Genomic DNA, 22,008 nt, shown 5'->3' with positions numbered 1-22,008 from the left:
ATCCCTCCCTCCCCCTACTACCAACCCTTTTTTTTTAATTCACTTTGCTTTGCTTAAATATAATCATTTGACAGATTTCAATATGAGTTTGTCTTCTATATTTTTATAGGATTCGTTGGTCTCTTCAATTTTTTAAGGGCTACTGATGTTGTCTCTCCCTTTCTTTTTTATTTTGTCTGATTAGTTTGTTTACTTCCAATCAGAAGTTTGAAATTCAATACTTTTGTGCCCACCGTCCATTCTTAATAGTCGTTTGGTGGTGCCATGCCACTAAGGCTTTTATCTCTTCCTACTTCTACTCTCAAATGATACTTCCCTAGAATTTTGATATCTTTTTCTGCAGCTCAAAAGTGTTCAATTTTTGGTTTTTCTTTTTCCGAAAAGTTAGATTCTTCATTTAAGTTTAAATGGGTGTATAACACAGACAGTGGCATAAGCAAGACTGCAGAATGTGCAAACCCACACAAAATTCACATGAAAACGTTAATTTTTTTTAATGCTAAACTAAAGTTATGTACTTTATCACCATAATTTGAGTTTCGAACCCACGCAAGATTGTTATATGTTAATACAACGAAATGTCATGGAAAAAATGATATTAATGTTCAATTTGGTAAAAATAAAATGTGCAAGATTTATATGATTTTTGTATTTTATAAAGATCAAGGCACAATTAGATTATAAATTAGTGGGATCATACCAGGAAGTTAAATTTTCAAATAATTGCCGAATATAGTAAAATAAATTCAATAAATTATAAATAATATATAAATTTTTGGACCCTTCCTTCGCAGGTGCCAGTGTTCCTGAATATATAAACCAAAACTTTCACTAAAACATGCAGATATCGCCATTGTCGTTGAAGACGGCAGCTGGAACAGGGCATCCCAGTTATCATTTTTATATTTTGAGAGTGGGAGTGCAATAAGAGATGCTAAATTTGAGCCATAGCATCTCATTTTAAATAATCATTAAAGAAATAAAATTGATTTTAGCCTCTCACAGACTTTTTTTTTTTTTTTTTGTTCTTTCTTGGTTTCTTAGAATCCCTGCCTGCCAACAAAAATGCTTCGCTATCGTAAGTACTTTTTTGATGTTGTTTTTCTAATTTTTCATTTGATGGAAGAATCGAAGCCATAAAAGATAATTTGAAGTCTAGTAATTGAATCATTCTGTACAAGAAAAGGCTTGGGTATTTTCTGTGTAATTCATCAGCTCAAATGAAAAATAATAATAATAATATTTATTTTTTTTTTAAGAAAAAAAGCAAAGAAATAGAGAATTCCAACGCTTCAAAAAGAGTAATATAGCTGGTGACTAAAAGTTAAATTCCGATGGCATTTGTGATTTCACTTTTAAGGAGTCAACTATCAACAGTAGAACCAGGAGCTCAAAAGGGGTTTTCAGATTTAACTTCTAACCCAACCTATCCGCTAAGCCATTGATAATGGCATTCAATGTCTTTATAATTATAAGGAGCATCCCCGGCTACGGCAATGATGTAAATACTCTAATTTGTATTTAGTTAATTGTGAAATTCTAATTTATTTTTATTTTAATTATTTCGCATCAAGTTATAACAGTCCGTCTATCAATGAAGAATTTACATTTATCTTTTGTAAATACATTTCTATTGATCAACATAAACTTAAACTTAAAAATTCCATTAATTATTTGTCTCAATATTCTATAAATATATTATATATTAAAGTTTGCTTGATATGATAAGCAAATGCGCAATCTTTTAGTTTAGGCAGTACACCAAACCAAACATATATATTTAGGTGGTTGATATGTTGTATTCTTGTACTTGTTTTACATAATCATTAGCCGATTTCAGGTTGCAGTTACAGTTGTTAAGATTCTGAATTAAATATTTTGAATTGAAATTATCACAGGGTTTGTTCTTTAAACAAAGTTAATGCCTAAAATGAATTATTCTTTTAATAACTCTGATTCAATGCATCTTTCTTCTGATTCGTTTTCGATAACTCTACCAGGATCCATTGCAACAAAAAAATGCAGGTTAAATGTCATTAATAAATATCTTTTCTTGTTTATGTCTTCGATTAATAATAAAAATAAATTACTGATCCTCACAGTTCCACGTAATTTAGATTTTCTAGACATTGAGTGCTTCTTAAGGAAATTCCACAGTAAAAATATTTCCTCCTAATCTATTGAGAAATAATTAAAATAATCTTTCCGGCAGGGGAAAAGAGAAATAAAAGAAAAGGTAAAAAGGAATTGACAAAAAAAGGAACTAAATTCTCCAAAACTCCGTTACAAATAAATAATCAAAGGACAATGGTGATAAATAAATACACAAAATGGTGGGGGAAGAGGGGATGGTGCCTCCGCCTCTGCTTGAGGCAAAGGATATGGTAAGGGAGCACGTGATCACGTGGATGAGAATCCAAGAGCCAATTGACAGAGAAAAGGTGGGCCCATTTAACAGTGAAAGCCAGGCTAGATCAGAGCCGTCAATGTCAAAATCAGAATACAGCTGGCTAGCTTTTGGAGATACAGTTGTCATTGCGATAGTGGAGGGAAAGAATATTACTTGTCCGGATAACTTGTATCAGAGAGAATGCCTTTTTGATTCCTTCCCTCTTTCTATTATCTGTTTTTGCTACTTCGCTGTTTGCTTTGCTTTGCTTTGCTTCCTCCAAATTTATTATTTATTTTTATTGCTAATTCGCTTTCTTTACCAAATTTTATGCCTTTTTTCTACACTTTCATTTTTGGAAAAAAAGAAATTACGTGGACAGATTAAGATAGATTAACACGTGCTCTCTCTAGTTATAGAAATAAACTCAAAACTTTTCACTCACTCATCCATCTCATAATGATTTATTAAATTATTTAATTTATTTGATATTATTTTTATAAACATTCCATCTTTGGCCAATTTAGACTTTTTTCTCAAATAAAAAAGAATGATATTCACGTCCAAGAAAACATACATTTAACCAATTAATTTCCATATCCAAGCTATTTAAACTTTAGCCGTATTGAGCTGCCAACTACATTTGGTAGCAAAATAAATTAAGATGAAATTTGTTTAACTGACATTTTGAAAGACTAAAAAGTCACAGCATTTAAGTTTCATCAGCGCTGTTTTCCATATATATTAAACTGCTCAATAAACTTAGACCTATAATTATTCTAATAATAGTAAATTCCTTTGGTTTTAACTTCAAAATCTCAATTTTAATACAAGTAGACAGTGACCAAAACTGTGGTCTCAGTGAAAAGGATAGACTCCGATGTGCGTCACTTTAGCTTACTCAACAATGATTAATGCACTCTTGAATTAGAAAAAAATGAAATAAATTGCATTTGTTTTAATATTATATATAAAACAAATCCACTTACCAACAATCCCACAGTGGTAGGTGTGTGTGTGTGTGTGTGCGCAATTACAAATTTAAATATCAAGATAAGATAACAGTCCACTGCTATATATATTAATACGTGGCTTAATTCGGTGATAAAATTATATAATATAAGAAGTAAAACGTAGATTGAAACCTATTAAAGAAAAATTATATGCATGTACATATGTTTAATTAAAAGGAAAATATAAGCAATCCAATCCCTCCCAAGGAAAGAAGAAATCAGAATTTGTGTTGTGCTTGGAGAAAATAAAACAATTTTCTCTTAAATTATTTTTAAAACCGCGAGACACGTTATGATAATTAAATTTAAACTTTATAACACTAACAAAAGCGCATCCTTTTATTTATCCAAAATTCCATCCCACGCGCACCAGAAACTGCGTGAAGAGCACTTTCCAGAAATAGAAAATAGGCAATAGAAACAAAAATATACAGAGTGGATTCGGTACCTTTCTTGCTAGCAGTTTCCTCAAAACTGGTTACTTTCCATCTTATTAAAGAGAGAGAGAAGAGGAAGAAGAAAGGGAAATGAGAGAGACCTGACAATAATAATAGTGTATCAAAATTATTATCTCTATGGATCGCTAGTATATAGCAATACCCCTTTTACTCTCTCTCTCTCTTTCGCTTGCAGAGAGAAAAGAAAAGAAGGAAAGAAACCAAAAACGAACCCATTATTCAAGAATCAAGAATAGTAAGCCCTGTTTATTTTCTTACAGTTTCTTGTTTTTTCTTTTCACATTTCCAATTTCATTGATTGTTTTGGTTTCTTCACTTCCTCTTTTCGGTTTCACCTCCCTAAATGTAAATCAATACCATATAAAACCCAAAGCTCATTCCCCTATTTTCACACCACACAAGTAGTTCTTTTCAAAATGATGGGTTGTTTCCAGTTGCACTCTGCCCTTTTATTCTTTCTAGTTTCCCTTCTGTCATCTCCGTTTTGCCTCGGGATTCGTTCAGTACCCGGGAGAGAAATCGACGGTGGAGATAATGTTCAAGCAATGGGCAGCACTAGTTTCACTTTCCGATTTGCTGAAGCGCCGGACTACCGTAACGGAATAGGCTGCCCAGTTTCTTCAACTAATACTAAACAGCAATTTGTCTCTTCTTGTGACCCATCTTTAGTTCATGTAGCAATGACACTGGATTCAGAGTATCTACGTGGCTCAATCGCCGCTGTTCATTCAGTTCTCAAACACGCCTCTTGCCCTGAAAACGTGTTTTTCCATTTCATTGCGGCTGAGTTCGATCCAGCGAGTCCGCGAGTTCTGAGTCAACTCGTTCGATCGACGTTTCCTTCACTCAGTTTCAAAGTTTATATATTTAGAGAAGACACGGTTATTAACCTAATCTCTTCTTCAATTCGTCAAGCCCTAGAAAACCCGTTAAACTACGCAAGAAATTACTTGGGTGATATTCTTGATTCTTGCGTTGACCGAGTTATTTATCTCGACTCAGATGTTGTTGTTGTCGATGATATACATAAACTATGGAAGACAACTCTTGATGGGTCAAAAGTCATAGGGGCACCTGAGTATTGTCATGCAAATTTTACCAAGTATTTCACTGATGGGTTTTGGTTCGACCCGGTTCTTTCTCGGGTTTTTTGGACCCGGAAGAAGAAACCGTGTTATTTCAACACTGGGGTAATGGTAATGGATATGGTGAAATGGAGGGAGGGTGATTACAGGAGGAGAATAGAGAATTGGATGGAGATGCAAAGAAAAAGGAGGATTTATGAATTGGGTTCGCTGCCGCCTTTTTTATTAGTGTTTGGAGGCAATGTGGAGGGGATTGATCATAGATGGAATCAACATGGTTTAGGTGGTGATAATGTGAGAGGGAGTTGTAGGTCATTGCATCCGGGGCCTGTTAGTTTGTTGCATTGGAGTGGAAAAGGGAAGCCTTGGGTTAGACTCGACGCGAAGAAACCATGTCCGCTGGATCATCTTTGGGAGCCTTATGATCTTTATAAAGTAGTTGTTTATGAGAGTGGTGATGATAAAAACAAGGTGAAGAGCCGTCATCAGCTCTTGGGCAGTTCTTCTTCACAATCTTCATTCATGGGCTACTCTAGTTATTTGTGATAGTGATGAAGATGATGATTATTCTTTTGATTTTTAGTCCACACATTTGAAGAAATTCTTTACTAGATGTGTACAGATTAGAAATTGGGACTGGCAGACGAGGAGGGGCAGGAAACTGATTGGTTTGTACTTTTTTTTTAAAGATTCTTTTACATTGTTCTTTTATTTTTTTTTTTGATTTCTTGAAATTCGCGTGCTTACATACGTGGGAGAGGGGTTCCATTGCTATGGAACAATTTTGGTGGATTGATTTCTTTGTATGTAATTGAATATTATTCCATTGGAGTGAGGGGAGATAATGGAAGAATAACATACAGTTGTTCTGTTCACTCATTGTTTGTCTTTTGATCTTTTTTTTTTTTCTTTTTAAATTTTATCTTGTATGCCATTTTGTTTTAATGGTGTTGGTAGCCAGTTAGCAAAGGTTATATGATTGAGATCAAAGATTGATGATTTTCACAAGATGCAGAGTCTTGGAAAGAAAAGCCAAAAGGAATAAGTTGAGAAAGCAAAAGCAATGAATTTGTGTCCATTTCAGAAGGCTCCAAGTCACGGGCATTTCTTTGGCACTTAGCAGCCTGACTTACATGCCCCCATTCCTTCTCTCTCTCTCTCTCTGTATATACAAATATTTTTCAACCACTTTAAAGGTCCCACAAAATAGCTAATTGTTTAGTGGAACTTGTTTGATTTTTTATTGGAGGAGGTGACTTACACGTTGATTATTATGCATTTCAACATATTAAACAAATCTAATTGACCTTGACTGGCTTAAATTTTTCAATGTACACTTGTCTTGGCATTAGCCTGGAAGAAGCTAAATTGCTGCCATGTAAGTTCAACTTCAAGGGTTGAAATCATCTTCCCCATTTAGCCGTCATAGCTGCTATTGTAGAGTATTCCCATGTCTCAAATTTGGACTTGGTAATGGTATGCTTGACGTAAACGTGTTGCCTTCGCCTTTTCACCAGATGGTTTATGTGATGGTGGGCGAGAGTCTTTAGTTTCAATCTCAATACTTGTAATTGCTGTATCAGTCAGTATATATGGGTATATGCTTTTTCAACCCATATTTTTTTCTTAAGGAAATAAATATTTTTAAAATTATTTAACAAGTGGAGAGACATAATTAGATGTGGAGGCGATGATTGGTTCTACCAGAATATATAATGATGAAGCAATGAATCGAATCGTATGCCTTGGTTTTGGAACGTGGAGGACACTCTTGTTTATTTACAGGTCAACACAAGGTTGGATCGGAATTAAATTATCACCCAAATCAATAATATTTCTCTTGTCTTTGTTTAATCTTAGATTTCTTCAATTGATTCCTCGAGTCCAATCCACTTTTACCATGCGCTTGTTCATTTACCCTTTTGATACGCCTACCTTATTAACAAAGCCATCTTTCTATGCTCTACGCCCATATTAACAAGTTCATACCTTCTAGTGAATTTAAGACTACACCTTGGTGCATTAAAAATAACTTCTCACGAGCTCATCATGGGAATAAATACTAAATTTTATAAATAATATGCAACATAGTATAAATATTTCTACCTTTCTAAAATTTCCAAAATATAAGAGATGTCCTCGTGTTAATTGCTATCAAGACTGGCCAAGATAGGTGTTAGGTAGGTGGTTTATTTGCATATGTAGTGGGCTTGCGTGAAAAGGGTGCGGACTTGCTTAAAGCATTATTATCCTCCAAGGTTCCTACGGATCCTCATTACATCTTGGCTTGTGATTTGAAATGCTTTCTTCACAACATCATCTGGAATGAAGGGGTTTGATCTGAAAACTGAAAGAGAAGCGATTTGGGCTCCTGGGTTTTGGCTGCTAAGCCCGGAAATAGCAAGTGCTGGTCTCATAGGGTCATTATTAGACAGGAAATGAATCAATCCTTTTGGAAATACAAATGATTCCCCGTCCCGTAACTGTTGGGTATACAAATTATTAGAAGAATCAACAAACCCCACGAGAATTGAACCCTTTAGGCAAATGGTAACCTCAGAAGCCCGCGGGTGCGAATGAGGTGGCACGATCCCGCTCGGATCGAGATCAACCCGGGCCAAGGTCAGACCTAAGGTGTTTATCCCAGGCAAAATAGCAGTATTTGTGAGTGTGACATTAAAGCCGAAAGGGTTGGCCCTTGTGTTACCAGCCTTGGCAAGAGCTGATGTGGTGAAATAGGCAGTAGTTGCGAGGTTTGGGTTGATACAAGGCACGCCATTCAAGTAAAAAGAGGCTTTTGAATCAGCAATGCAGTAATCTTGAAGTGGGTCTGGGTCTGGTTTGGCAAGGCCCAATAGAAGGGTCAGGATGAGGAATGTATGGAGCAAAGAAGAGGAATTCATGATGAGATTGTTTTTATCTTTTAGGTCAGTTTATTAATGAATTTGGTATAAGCAATTAGGTATGTTTATCATGTATATATAGTGGATGGTAGATAAGGAAAAACATTTGTGGAAAGGCAGATGATTGAGTAGCTTAAGAGCATTGAGGAGGAAATAGCAAGGCAAGTTAAGTAGATTCAAGATTTAGTTGGCAGGAGCCCACATGAGTGTAATATGATCAAAATTGATTGATTGAATTGAGTTTATTAACAGACAACCAATTCTCTTTTTTATCATTTTCTTAGAAAATAATCTCCCAAGTTGCACGTTTAAAATCCATAAATGGTTTTAAAAAAAAAATTCGTACAATTTATTAGAATTTTATGAGTTATATACTTTTTTTCTCATTATTTAATACATGGATCAAAATAAAATTGAGTAATATTTTTAATTTAAACAATTTATCATTAATATGTCGCCTTAATTCAGTGGTAGAGTGATATTACTTTAAATAGTGGTGCAATAATTTAAACTTCACAAAGCTCCAAAAAGAAAAAAATTTAAAATCTTATATATTTAAGGCAAATTTTTTAGTTATGCTTAAACTGTTATATACATAACTGATTTTTTTTATTTAAAAAAAAAAAAAAAGAGATTCCATAAGAATCCACTTTTTTGGATTTTGAGAACTTAAACATTTAATTTGTCAAAACAAACATTGGCAAAAAACAGTAGAATTTTCTTTTCTTAAAAGAAGGTTAGGAGTGTGTCATACTCGCGGCTACAAACGACATCAATAACAACAGGGAAACGACGTGGGTTACTCCCCAAATTTGGACATTTCTTAGTGAAGATAACGTTTTTGCAGTTCATCAGATTTTTTCCCATTCAAGAAGAAATTCCAATTCAATTCAATAATGGCAGCACTTATTGGGCCCACAACACTCCAAAGCTGGCAACATGCTGTATCATTTTTATTTTTTGGACTTATTAATTTGGTAGAGAGAGAAAGAGTTGTCCCTTGCTTGACTCTACTCTCACTTCACTCTCTATCTCTATCTCTCTTCACTGTACTACTCTTCAACTTTTTCCATGGTGGGCCTTTCTTTTCTTTTTTCCTTTCCTCTCTAATCTTTTTTTTCTTTTTTTTCCATGGCTGATCTGATAAAAAAAGCTTTTGGCTTTTCTCTGAATTCTTGACACAATAAAGAGAAAGCTTAAATCTTTAGGTAATGATTGATAAGGGAATGCTACATTTTAAATTAAAATCATTTTAATGGCATTAACCAATTTGTTGTGATATCTCTGTCTGTGTCCAATCAATCTTGCCCACTTTGCTTGCTTGAATACCCCATTAATTGTGCCAACTAAATCTTTAATTTCCCTTTTGAACTCTCGCTTTACTTTTCATCTATCTCTTTCAATTTCTTTTTTTATTCATATTAAACTTTGAATTTTTATTGCCATGATGAAAATAAAAGTTCTACCTTTTCTTACTTTCATTCACTAAACAATTATGGTGACAAAAAGCTAAAATCATGCTAATAAATCATTATGTGGGTTATTGTTATCTGTACTTTTATGTTATTTTGTTCTTTCTCTCTTTTAAGGTAATCGTGTTTGTTTTGATGATTGGACTTATAATTTGGTAATTTCCATATATCTACCAGAAACAGACACGGGGTACCCATTACTGTGAAAAGGTGAAATGAAGTGATGGTAGAAAGAAAAATAGTAGAAAAAAATGAATTAGTTAGATTGGTATCTTCACTATGACACACGATCACATGACCAACCATCCCTTTTCTTGTTCACTGCCTACATTTTAAGATCTTATTTTTGTCTCGTTTGCGGATAGCTTATTCCAAGCAACTTTAATTGGGATCCATTGAATTGATTCTAATGCTAATTACAGCCTGTAGTGTTCACAGCTTTTCTTTTGGAGAGTTAGCTGTGTGGTAATTCAGCTCTGCTGTTTGAGTATTAATGGGTGAATCAATAGTGGCTACCTCATATGATGAAGATAAGGTACACGCTTATTTGTCATTTGATCTGTAAAAGGTGATTCTTTTTGTATCAAATTTGGTAACCCATTATTATGCTTTTGGATTTATTTGTTTATTTTTGTTTTAGACTGTTGATTGATTTCCAAATCTAGATTGTAAGATTCCCTAGCTGTTTGTGTAGTAATGAGTTGTCATTCTGTTTCTTGGTTGGAATTTGGTTTTGTTGTTACATGAACAGATGGGGGAGACAGCTACTTCAGATCGTAGTCTGGAAGTGTCGGTTTCATTTGGTAGATTTGAGAATGATTCATTGTCTTGGGAGAAATGGTCATCTTTCTCACCAAATAAGTACCTGGAGGAAGTTGAGAAGTGTGCTACACCTGGATCTGTAGCTATGAAAAAGGCATACTTTGAAGCCCATTACAAGAAGATTGCTGCTAAAAAGGCTGAGCAACTGGGACAGGAGAAGCAAATGGAACATAAACCATTGGGGTCAAATGATCAAAATGGTGGAGATCCCATTGGAAAAGCTAATGGGATAGATTCTGAATTTGATACTTTCAATACCCAAACTTCTAGTGAAGGGACTAGGCAAGAAATCAAATTGGACAGTGAATTGGACTCTGGCCTTGTCAACGAACCTTATGAAGATGGTGCAATCAATTTAGAAGCTCAAGGCTTATCAGTTGAACAAGCGGAAGAGGAATTGTGTAGCAGAATAGATGGCCCCTCATTAAATAAGCCAGAAGAAACTCCTTTTGTTAGAGAAGCAGAAACTATACCCATGGAGTCTCAGGCGATGAAAGACTTGCCAAAGAAGTTGGACAAAGAAGCAGAAAGCATTCCTATAGTTAAGGAGAGAAATGCAAAGATAAATCAACGAAAGGAGCCTCAAAAGGTGAACAACTTCGCTATTGAAATCATTGATTCTTATAAGGAAACTGTTAATTCTGAAGATTGCTCTCTGTATCTCTTGAAGTTTTGGTTCTTTGGTAGTTTTGGTATCTCATAAGTTTGCTGCTTTGTCCATTTAGACTTCTCCAATGAGTAAGGTTAGAGATATGGCAAGGATAAAGAAGAAACCAGCATCACCTGTAGCTAAATCAACCCAACTTTCCACTCCGAAGGTCACAAAGACGGGGCCAACTTCCGGCGTATTGTCTACACCACAGTCTTCAACAAAGAAAGCAACTGTTTCATCATTACCAAAGAGCAAGAGTCCTTCTGTGGCAGGAAACAACAAAGTGGCTCCTAAATCCTTGCACATGTCTCTTAGTATGGATACTCCAAATTCTGATCCAGCTCCTCTCGCTGCAGCTCCTACAACAACTGCTAGGAAATCGTTTATTATGGAGAAAATGAAAGATAAGGAGATCGTTAAACGAGCATTTAAGACATTCCAAAACAATTATAATCAATTGAAATCTTCTGCTGATGAGAGATCTTTGGTAGCAAAGCAGGTTAGTCATTTTTATTAGGTTTACCCATATGAAGGGAACTTTGAATTTCTATTGTATGATTACTCATTCTTGGGCTGTTGAATTCAAATTTCAATCTGCTTGGTCAGGTGCCCACAAAGGGGACAGAAGTTAAAGTTTCCAGTTCTATGACTCCACGAAAAGAGAATGCAGGGTAATGTTTTGATTCCCTTTTGTAAGGATGCATTTACATTTGTTGGCTTGCATTTGAATAATTCAGTAATAGTTGCACTGCTTGAACACGTACAACGCTTATCCCATTGATGCTACATTTGTCTTTTATGGCATGTTCACTCCCATCAATTGGATGTTTTACTCTGAAAGTTGAGTGATTTTCTTTATTTAACAATAAAATATGGAAGGGAACTGAGATAGGATAAGGCTCAGATAGGTGAATAAGGGAACTGAGATATGATATTCATGAAATATGTCTACAGATTTGTGTTTCCTTGTAAAATGATTTTCATGCATAACCTTTTATCTCATCGATTTCTTTTTTGGTACATTGGAAAATGTGATTTGAATCAATATGTTTTTACCTTATATCCATTTATGTCATCAGTAATAGGTTAAGCTACTTTTAATATCCTATAGACTCAATCCTGAACATGGATAATCATAGGATCTCAACCGCATTATCCCTCTGTTGATGCTACCTCCCACGTACAAAGTCATGAATATCCAAGGTCACCCTTTTTGCTTTCCACGAGTGGCATTTCCAATTCACTATTACAATATCCTCTTCACTAGATCCATTTATAAATGGTTTGTTTTGTCTGTCTTTTCAACATTACATAAATCTTAGGTATCTGTGTGCCACTTTATGAAAAATTCTTGCAACTTACAGGTGTGCTTATAATGGGAAACAATTTAATATTCACACTTTTTAATTAGAAAAGGATTTAAAACATTAGTAAAGTGCCCCTCTAAGTTAATTAAACACCAAAAATTGATTCCTATTACCTATTCAGGAAAGCTCATACATTGAATGTTTTCAATAGGTCTTTCAAAGCAGTTAGTATGGATAAGAAAACTGCTAAGGCAGCCCCATCTTCGTTTGGCTTGAAAAGTGATGAAAGGACAGAGAGAAGGAAAGAGGTATCCCGTGGAGCCCTAGCCTCCTCTTTCTTTCTCGTTATGCATAAACAAAAACCTTTTGAAAATGCTTTGGATATCTTGACAACAATGTTATTTCCATCAGACGCATAGGTTAAGATGTCTTGTACAATTTGTTTCAGCTTTCTAAGAAATTGGTAGAAAAATCAAATGCTAATGAGGCAGAGAGTACAGGCCTTCGAACAAAATCAAAGGTATGTTTCTCTACCTATTAACATCTTTCCATTGGCAATAGCATGTCGATATGGTTTAAGTTAAGAAATTGCCAAATGTGTACTCGTCTTGCTACTAATTTCCAATATATGGTCTTATTCGGATGGTTGGATGTTCCCTGCATATTACTGTCACTGAATCATGAAATAAAGCAACACTAGCATATTTTGATACTTTATGATCACAGGAGGAAAAAGGGGCAGAGATTAGAAAGCTAAGACAGAGCCTCAATTTCAAAGGAAGGCCCGTGCCAGGTTCTTATCAGCGACAAAAGATATCAAAAAGCCCTCTAGATAAGGTATGCCATGTCTATTGAATACGTTTTACATTCACAAATGGAATGTTTGGAAAAGTGGTCCATACATGGTGGAAAGAAATTCAAAATGTAATAAATAGCATGGGGGAGGCATTCAACTAGCATTTTTTGCCCTTTTCATCTTTCTTCTTCTCCCCCTTTGTTCTCCTTCTGTTTTCTATATATTAGTATGTGCCCACCAACATTTTGTGATTGTTGGTGCTAATCATGGGCCCGCCTGTACATTTTCCCCTTGGTGTCTGCCTGGATATTTTTGTCATAATTGGACTGTAAAAATTTTAGTTTTTAAGCTGAAGTCAACTGCTACTAGTGTTTGCAAAGCTTTTATTTAGTGAAGGTATATGGAGTAGAGGAGCCTACAGCCGCCTTGCTTAAGATTAAGATTTTTTTTTATTTTTTTTTTTGTATCTTTCCTGTCAAGTGGACATTACATTGAATGTGTCGCAGGGAACATGAATAACCTGCACCTGTTTTCCTTTACCATTTTGATTCATATTTTCAAAAAGCAAGATTCACTTTTCTCATTTTGCATCAAAATTTCTGGAACAATATGATTTTTTATCTAATATTTTTAGGAAATATAAAAGAATTTAAATAAAATCATTTGTAGCTGATATTTTTGGGAGATGCTTTTATGAAGCCATTAAGGAGGCAAATTAGTTTAAGAATGGCTTCGAATTACATTCGTCACAAGTCAGTTTAAGCTTCTCGTCTGTCATGCCTGATCTTAAGACAATCTAATTTACTGATTTTGAGGAATATAAAGCAACTATTGATTGTCTAATATTAAGGCTAAACATTTTAACTTGGATGCTCTAGGTTTAGATCCCTATAGAGTTAAGTTGAGGGGATTTATGAAATGAGAGGCTAATAGCTTTATGTAACCCAAATGCACAATGGGCGTTCCACACCTAAGTAAAGCTTTTCGATGGCTTCCTTCTGACAGGGTAGATAGAAGCAACTGAAATATGTGCTTGACCTCATCAAGTACAACTTACTTTCTTACTTTCTTGGAATGAATGATCAAATACATAGGTAACTAAATTGTGGTGATTATACATACAGGAGGGCTCCAAGACACTTGGGATATAGAGAGGCATGCATCATCTACCAAGAACAGGACACTCGAATGTTCTATGAAGGCTGATGGTTTTAGCACCACCACTTTGATCTACTTCCACTTTGGAAGCTGCACATATGGACAAGGGCAATACACATTGATGAACTGCTTTCCAGTTAGGACTGCTGCCGTAATATTATAACTCAGCAAACAGCAAAATAATATTTGATTAGTCACCTTTTGTATATTGAGCTGCTACAAGAAACCAGATATCATTGATCATATTGTCATCCGGGTCTCTCCCGCCACATGTATTGGAGAAAGTTGTCATGTAAGATGAAAAAGTTCTAGATATATATGGACCTTGTAATTGATTGCGACCATATACTTGTAAGGTTTACATTGGTTCCATACTGCATCGTGATTGCTATTGCCACTACTATTTTCCGTGCACTTGAGAAAGTCTCAGGTATTCTGATTTCTGCATACAGAGGTGCGTATACAGTTTTGAACATCATGATACTCGGTTGAAGATTTTGGACCAAAATTCAAACAGACTTGAGTTGTGACTTGGCAGTGCATTTCCAGATCAATTGAAAGTTGCCCGGCTTTGCTCAACTAAAAGGGTATATTTTAGTTGATTAAGAAGACTATGGAAAGCAACGGCCAGGAATTGGTCCTTTGAGCGATTTTGTTATATTTTTCTGATACAGATTCTGGGTTTCCCAACCCAAATGCTCATCACGTCTAATATGTATATTGCATTAAATATGGCCAATAATTCAAATATCCAATCATTTTTAGATAAAAGAAACTTATATGAAATAATACTTATAATCCCAGAGTATAATAAAATATAGCTCTCTTTTCTTTCCCTCGTCCTTTTCTGTATTCTTTCTTTCCCTCTTGTTTGCGTCTATGCAGGCTCCTGAAAATTAATGGTTCAATGTATATATTTTCCATATTCATAAATTTGGAAGCCATTTGAAATGCCTGAAGTTTTCAACATACCAACAAGCATAATGATTATTTAGAGTTCCCTTGATCGAAAATATTTTGTCCTATTCATGTAACCTTGTGCATATGCTTTTCAAATTTCATTACCAATCAATGCTACTCATAGAATACTCTGTTACAATATATCAAGTCGAATCAGTAGATGTTAATCAAAATAACTAAACTAGAGTGAGAAAGCTCAGCATAGTAACACCTGCAAACAAAAAAATTCTCAATTCACTTACTCAGAAATTGCCGAGAATTAGAAAACAATTTAAGAATTTCAAAAATCACTCACCTATGATTTTTACATCTTGAGTTTTTCTTTTAAATATATATATATATATATATATATATATATAACAACTATATACATTAACTAATTTATTTTCTGTGATAAAAAAAAAAAATGTGCTTAAACATCAGTTTCAGATTCACTTGAACTGCTACTTGATTTTTCCTTCATGAAATGTTCAGGCAAGTTTGGAAACTTCACCGGTACCCGTGATGCTGGTGACTTGGGTGAGGAGCCAAAATTTGGAGAGGGTGTTTTCCTTCTCTGCATATTTCGGGTAATTTCTATACAAACTCGATCAACCATGCCTAGAAAGTCTTTGATTATGGCAAATAGTTGAAGTGGCGGTGCTCCTTTTTTCTTGGAAGCTCCTGCTTGATAATATTCTGTTGTTTTTCTTACAAGTTCCATAATCCTGTTTTCCTCCTCTCTCAGGACTTTTAATTCATACTCTGCTGCTTCAACGAAACTTTTCATCTCGTTAGCAAAATTTCCTTCCCCATTAGCTGCACATTGCGACGCGATTAGCCTAACTTCTGCTACACGTGCTGTGAGAGCCGAGTAAGTTCCTGCAAAGGAATTATAATCTATCTGTGCTGCTTTCTTGACATTAGAGAATTCTGCACTGAGCCCTCCTACCATTGGCAATCCAAGCATTATATATTCTTTTTCTCTTTCGTCTTTGGACGCTGAATTATCCCAACTTGCGATGCTATTGCTGCTGCTGCTGCTTCTGCTACTGCTGCGATTCAAGCTGCGATTTCTGTTCATAACACAGCGTTTTCCCTCCGCCCGGACAACTTCCTCCACAATAAAATGAAGTAGAGTAGTTTTCCCATCTGTGCTTTTAACATCAGATAGCTTTTGAAGAGAAGTTAGATTAAATGCTTGTGCGTTTCCTCTAGAAGTTCCTGCATTCATTCGATTACCAGCCTTAAGGATTGCTTCTAAAAGTTTCACAAACAGTCCTCGATTTCGAAGCTCCTTGCAGCCTAGTTCAAGTGTTTGTAAAGAATCCTCATACTGGAGAATCTCTGAGTCATAATTTAGTCTGAAAAGCATAGCATCAAGACGCGCAAAAGCTGATGGAACAGCCTTCAGGAGATGGTAAAGGAAAGACTCAGCATCAGCAAGTCTACTAGTATCTCCATCAAATTCGAGAATCTGTGATTCTTCTTCTTTTGTTGGGGCAATTCTCATAACTCTTTCAAGAGTTTCTGCATTTAGACCGTGGCCATTAGTTAAAGCATCAAACAGTTCGCTGCGAGAGATGCCAAGAGATTTGAGCACAATTGCTATGTTCTGAGATTTCCTGGAATCAAGTATAGCAATTTGTGCTGGTGAACTGCTACTCTGACTCTTTGAATCGCTTGTTTCACGTTCCTTCTTGGGTGATCTTCTGTTAGTTGCAACATATCCAAAGAGGGCTTCCATAAGATCATCATCAAACCTGAAACATATATGCATACAAAGAAACTTTGAAAATCCGCATAAGAAACAGTGAAATAAAAAAAATAACTTAAGAAAAGAATGAAATTATGTATTAAAATTACCTGAAAGAGCCACCGCCAATTTTGTCCCACACCATGGAATGATCAGTATTCTTATTCACTTTATCCCAATGCAATGGCTTCAGTTTTACCTGACCATTCCCACTTCCTATCTTGTCTTCTGCACTTAAAGAACCACCTGTTCCGCTCGTACCTGCCTCCGACCCTTTAGCCGCTCCAGCAGCTTTAGGTGGTGGAGGTGTTATATTACTTTTCTTCACCGGAATTGGAGGTGGGGGTGGAGGTGATGTTATATTACTTTTCTTCACTGGAACTGGAGGTGGTGTTGGAGGTGGTGTTGAATTAGTTTTTTTTGGTGGAACAGGAGGCGGCGGAGGTGGTGTTGAATTATTGTTCTTTAATGGGATTGGAGGAGGTGGAGGCCGTACTGGTGCAGGCTGTTGCTTGGCTGGAACTCCCATCAATGATGGTGGCGGCGGCAGCGGCGGTGCAGGAGGAGGGTTTGATGTCTGACTCGATAAATTTGGTTTTCCAATTGCCTCATTGACAGGTTCTGCCATAATTCTGTCAGGATTACTAATTTCTGGCACAACTTTATTCTGAGAAGCTGAAGATTTTCCTCGAAGCAAAGGAATTTCTTGGATAGGCTCAGACTTTCTCCGTCTATGTCCTGCTTGAACCGTCAGATCGACATCATCAGCTTCATCATCTTCTTCAAGACCCCGAGTTACAACACTCCGATTACTCCTGTTTTTCCCTTCAAGTTTTCTCCAGTAAAGGACATCTAATCCATTCTCATCAATAATCATCCCCTTAAAGTTCCCATCACCTCGCGCAAACTGACCATTACCTGCAGCCCCAGGTTGCAATCCCCCACTGGATTTATCATCTGAATTATTTCTTTTTCTTCGCGCAATGACATGTCTCCGTACAAAAAAGAAAAGCAAGGTGGCAATGACAAAAGTCGTAGCAGCTGTAGCAGCTACAGCCTTTACAAGAGTACTATTATCAGACGAGGAACTCTGTTCAAGAAGAGGCGGTGAAGATGGCGAAAATTGCGGCGGTGAAGGGAACAGTAAAGAAGAGTTTGGAGGAGGGCTGTTACCAGAATTGGAAGGTGATGGTGCAGGGGATGGAACAAGAACTGGAAATGGATAGAAAGTTTCAAGATTTTGAGAATTGGAGATGGAATAAGCGAAACGAATAGAAGAAATAATGAAGAAGACAAAGAAAAGAAGAGACAAAGGGCGGCGAGGGTTCATGTTCTTGAGTTGAGACAATGGAAAAAAAAAAAAAAAGGAATTGATCTGATTGAAGAAGGACTAGAGAAACAGAAGTTAGCTGTCTTGTTTTGTTTAATTTTAGGTGAAGCATGTAAGAGGTGTCGGGCTGTGTTAATTAGGAGTTGGTTTTGTTTTGTGTTGCTTGACAAATTCAAACTTGAAAGAGTTGTTACTTGTTTCCCATTGCGGTTCTGGTAATTTGCCACTGAGGTATGCTCTAGTCACTCTTTCCCCGCCATTTCTTTTTCTTTTCTCTATCATTAATCTCTTATTATACTAAACTATAATTAAGTTGAGATCACACTTTATTATTATTATTATTATTCTTTTGAAAGATCTTTAAAAATAATTTTAAACTGATAAACCACTAAATTGAACCAAAGATTAATCTAATTAGTAACTAATTGTGCATGAATAATGATGTTTTGCTTAATGGTTTACCCTGTCAAACACCAAAATGGATGGGTTGCTGGTGAAGAAGTTGAACAGGTAATTCAACTTAAACTTAAATAATGGTAAAAAAAATAATCATAAAAATTAATTAAGGATTGTTGATTCTTGGACGAAATTTATAAAGTCAAAAAGGCATTCTAGCAAGTGTCCATCTTCTAATCATTAGCAGGTAGGGATTCTTTCAAACCCAGACAAGGAAAAAAAAAAGATGTTTCTAATTATTTAATGCCAAAAGGAAAGAAACTATCAACCATAGAAGATGAATTCTTTAAGCCAAGTTGAGGATTAAGGTTGTAGTCAAAATTAGGTATGCGTTCACTAAATACATATTGGCCAGAAGAAAAGGGGTATTATCAATTTGGAAAGAAGAGAGGAGTGGCTCACCAAATGGTTCAATTATATCAAAGATTTTTGCTATTCTAATGCATTAATTCCATGGACCAACATGTAGTTGAGAAAAAAGTTAAATAAGGTGTTCATGCTGCTATCCCATCAGCTCTGACTTTTGATAATTAGTTGAATTTATTAGTTTCTCTTGTGAGGCAATTTGTTTGTCTTCTAATTTTGTTACAATTAGTGATATCAAGACTGAGTTTCAAAAATTGTAAACCATTAATTTCAATTTAATAAATTTGCTGATTGCTTCAAAGAAAATTTAAACTATTGAGATTTTATTGAATCAGTAAACCAATGTATTTGGGTTCAATAAGTGGAAATGGAAATGGAAAAGTTAAAAATTATTAGAGATGGTAAAAGGTGTGACAATTTGTAATTTAAAAAGGTGAAATGGCGCTGGAGTGCCCACCCTTATGTAATGTAGTCGTGCGGGTTGGATGATGAGACCATTTCAAAGTTGGGCAGCAATGCATGGAGTGGAGAATCACAAGCCTTACTAATGCACAACATACTCAACCTCTTTTCTAATTTCTTTTTTCCCTTTTTGTTCAGTCAATAGTCATTTACCCATTCAAGATTTAGTCAGTTCACATTATAGCCCAAAGACCTCTCTTCTTCTTAGAAGATTTAGGATCTTTCCTTTTTTCGTATTAAATCAGCGTTGTATTTATAATATTACCTTGTTTCATTACAGTATTATACTTTAATGAAATGATTCTTTTCCTATAGAAAAATAAAAAAAATAAATAGTGCTTTGGATTTGGAATTAATTAATCCCACCTGAATATATATTAACCAAGTCAAGGATGGTAATAACTGAGAAATGAAACATCAATGCTTAATCTTCTGTCTTATTATCTATAATATATACACATTTAGTGGCTTAGCCTAATAGTTCCAATCTCACCATATATTACCTTCAAATCTCTTCTTTAAAATAACAAACTAAACCTCAAGGGGGCATTATAGTTGTATAATAAATAGCCCAAAACAATATCAATGCGACAGGTTGTTTTCGTCTTAAAATTCTAATAATGACAAACTGTATCTATTTCTACGTTTTTCCAAGAAGAAAGAGTGTTGTCTACCCCTTCCAAGCCAACAGATAAAAGCAGAATTTGGAATCTTAGCCAAACTGAGCTTTCATCACCAAAACGACACCATCCCAATAAATAAGACAAGGAAGTTTCCGCTCCACCACATAAGTATCCTCTCGCTGTGATCTCATCTGCAGCATAACCAACCATGAATATATAAAACTAAAAGGATATTAGAGGCGGTGCAGCCCATAAAGGTCACGTCAATGAGCCCATCTGCACCATTAACTTGAACCCCATTTCTTTATGGGTCAGAACCCAGAAATTGAGTCTCATAGGCCCATCGAATAATAGTTGCCCTCCAGATTGAAGGGTTCTTTCCAATAATTTATAAACACTCGTTGGAAAATGATTAACACTAGCAAATTATTAATAATTTTAATGAGAACATGTTGCTAGTGATGCAGTTCCCCAAGGATCTTATGATATTTTATATATACGTGCGTGTCTTCACTGTTCTGTTCACACTAATATGTTATGCCTGTCCCTAATTCTCATGAAATTGGACCGTTCATCTCATAATATTATTACAAATTATCACGCCTTGGGTAATTTAGCATTGTCCAAAATAATAATGTAAACCACAGTGTAAACTTGGATCCAAAATCTCTAGTTTTCTAAAGAGCTAGACAAATACGTAATAGCTTTGGTTGGCCAAGCATTAAAGCACCTATTCTGGAAGCAAGAAACAAAATCTCTCGAGTAAAGGGGGGGTCCAGTGATCCTTCTGGGATCAGGATTATAATGCAGAAGGAAAGAGAAGAGAAGACCCAAATGAGGATGTAATGGCCCCTGTTGACAGCAGAGCATTGAGTAAGCAGATACCAGTCTCTTAAGAGACAAATAGACAATCACTGCAGTTCCAACCCATACCCCACACCACATAGCCCCTTGGCAAGGGAACATCTCCAACAGATCATCCAGAAAAAAACATAATCCCCATTTCAAATATTCCCTCTACCAGACAATATCATACATATCTCCAACCCCAATATCACCACCTCCTTTGCCCCCAAACCACTTCTCTTCTCTCTTCCCATTTTCATATCCCCCCTTCATCCCTATCCTAATTAACAAACACACATGTTTCAGCCAATACGCATTCTTTCTTTAATCCTACTTGTTCTATCCAATGGGTTCCACTTCTAATTAAAGAGGGTTTGGACAATGCTAATTCCCACTCACTACTTTGTCGTTTCAGATTCAGTTTTTAAGGCTCATACTTTATACATATAATTCAAGCCTGATGTTTTATGAGTTTTATTTATGAAGTACTATTATATTATATCTTATATAATTATATTACTCAATCATTTTATATAAGATATTATTGTTACTAACATAAATTAAATAACTAATAGAGCATATATGTTATATATTTTCTATTCATATTAATTTTTATATCAAATATAAATATAATAACTATCATATTATATATAAAAATAGATGCAGTGATAATAGAGCTAGTCAATTCTAATTCCAGTTTGATCCAATCAATTTTTAAAAAATAAAGAATTAATCAAAATAAATATTTTTACTAGTTGAAATTAGAATAATCGATTTTGACCGGCTTCTATTTTTGAACCCATTTCAATCTATTTTTTATCATTCTAGTTCCATTTATCTAATCATAAATTATTGATATGAATACTGAAAACTAATGTAAATACTGTGAGAATCTATAAAATATATATATAAAAAAAAGAAAATCATAATTAAACTCTAATTTTATAATAATATAAAGTATGTATGAACAAACATAACTATTGTTCATTATTAATTAAATTTTAATAATATAAAATAAAATACAGTAAATAAAATTAAAATATTGAATTATAAAGAGAAAAAAGGAAAAAAATTAAAGCGATTTAAGAAGAATTTAAATGGTTTTAATATCTCTTGTTAAAATAAATTTCCTTCTTTAAGGTCGTTATTGACAGAAATCTTAAATATTATAAAAT

The 22,008-nt window shown here is 35.0% G+C and overlaps 4 protein-coding genes across 5 annotated transcripts; 2 read left to right on the top strand and 2 right to left on the bottom strand.

Moving 5' to 3' along the window:
* Positions 1-3,877: 3,877 nt before the first annotated feature.
* Positions 3,878-5,820, top strand: LOC8270371 (probable galacturonosyltransferase-like 9). Its single transcript, XM_002520159.4, has one exon. It carries the CDS (start codon positions 4,277-4,279, stop codon positions 5,489-5,491), a length of 1,215 nt encoding a protein of 404 aa, XP_002520205.2. The 5' UTR covers positions 3,878-4,276; the 3' UTR covers positions 5,492-5,820.
* A 1,169-nt stretch (positions 5,821-6,989) lies between these two features.
* On the bottom strand, positions 6,990-7,878 carry LOC8270370 (germin-like protein subfamily 1 member 1). The gene has a single exon (XM_002520158.4). The coding sequence runs from the start codon at positions 7,846-7,848 to the stop codon at positions 7,192-7,194; it is 657 nt and encodes a 218-aa protein (XP_002520204.1). The 5' UTR covers positions 7,849-7,878; the 3' UTR covers positions 6,990-7,191.
* A 1,041-nt stretch (positions 7,879-8,919) lies between these two features.
* LOC8270369 (protein WVD2-like 7) lies at positions 8,920-14,458 on the top strand. 2 transcript variants are annotated; one of them, XM_015719803.3, is made up of 9 exons: positions 8,920-9,056; positions 9,743-9,855; positions 10,072-10,731; positions 10,868-11,293; positions 11,401-11,465; positions 12,313-12,409; positions 12,550-12,621; positions 12,828-12,938; positions 14,022-14,458. In XM_015719803.3, the coding sequence occupies exons 2-9, from the start codon at positions 9,814-9,816 to the stop codon at positions 14,046-14,048; spliced, it is 1,500 nt and encodes a 499-aa protein (XP_015575289.2). In that variant the 5' UTR covers positions 8,920-9,056; positions 9,743-9,813; the 3' UTR covers positions 14,049-14,458. The 2 variants fall into 2 exon arrangements, with proteins under 2 accessions (XP_015575289.2, XP_015575288.2); XM_015719802.3 differs by lacking the exon at positions 8,920-9,056 and having other exon boundaries at positions 9,110-9,855.
* A 762-nt stretch (positions 14,459-15,220) lies between these two features.
* Positions 15,221-18,359, bottom strand: LOC8270368 (formin-like protein 4). The gene is made up of 2 exons (XM_002520156.4): positions 16,861-18,359; positions 15,221-16,757 (listed from the first exon to the last, which is right to left on the bottom strand). Exons 1-2 carry the CDS (start codon positions 18,078-18,080, stop codon positions 15,428-15,430), a joined length of 2,550 nt encoding a protein of 849 aa, XP_002520202.2. The 5' UTR covers positions 18,081-18,359; the 3' UTR covers positions 15,221-15,427.
* Positions 18,360-22,008: the final 3,649 nt, after the last annotated feature.

The sequence above is a fragment of the Ricinus communis genome, chromosome 1, assembly GCF_019578655.1.
Source record: "Ricinus communis isolate WT05 ecotype wild-type chromosome 1, ASM1957865v1, whole genome shotgun sequence".
Lineage (NCBI taxonomy): Eukaryota > Viridiplantae > Streptophyta > Magnoliopsida > Malpighiales > Euphorbiaceae > Ricinus > Ricinus communis.
The sequence above is the reverse complement of the archived record's forward strand: the minus strand, read 5'-3'. Positions and strand labels throughout refer to the sequence as shown.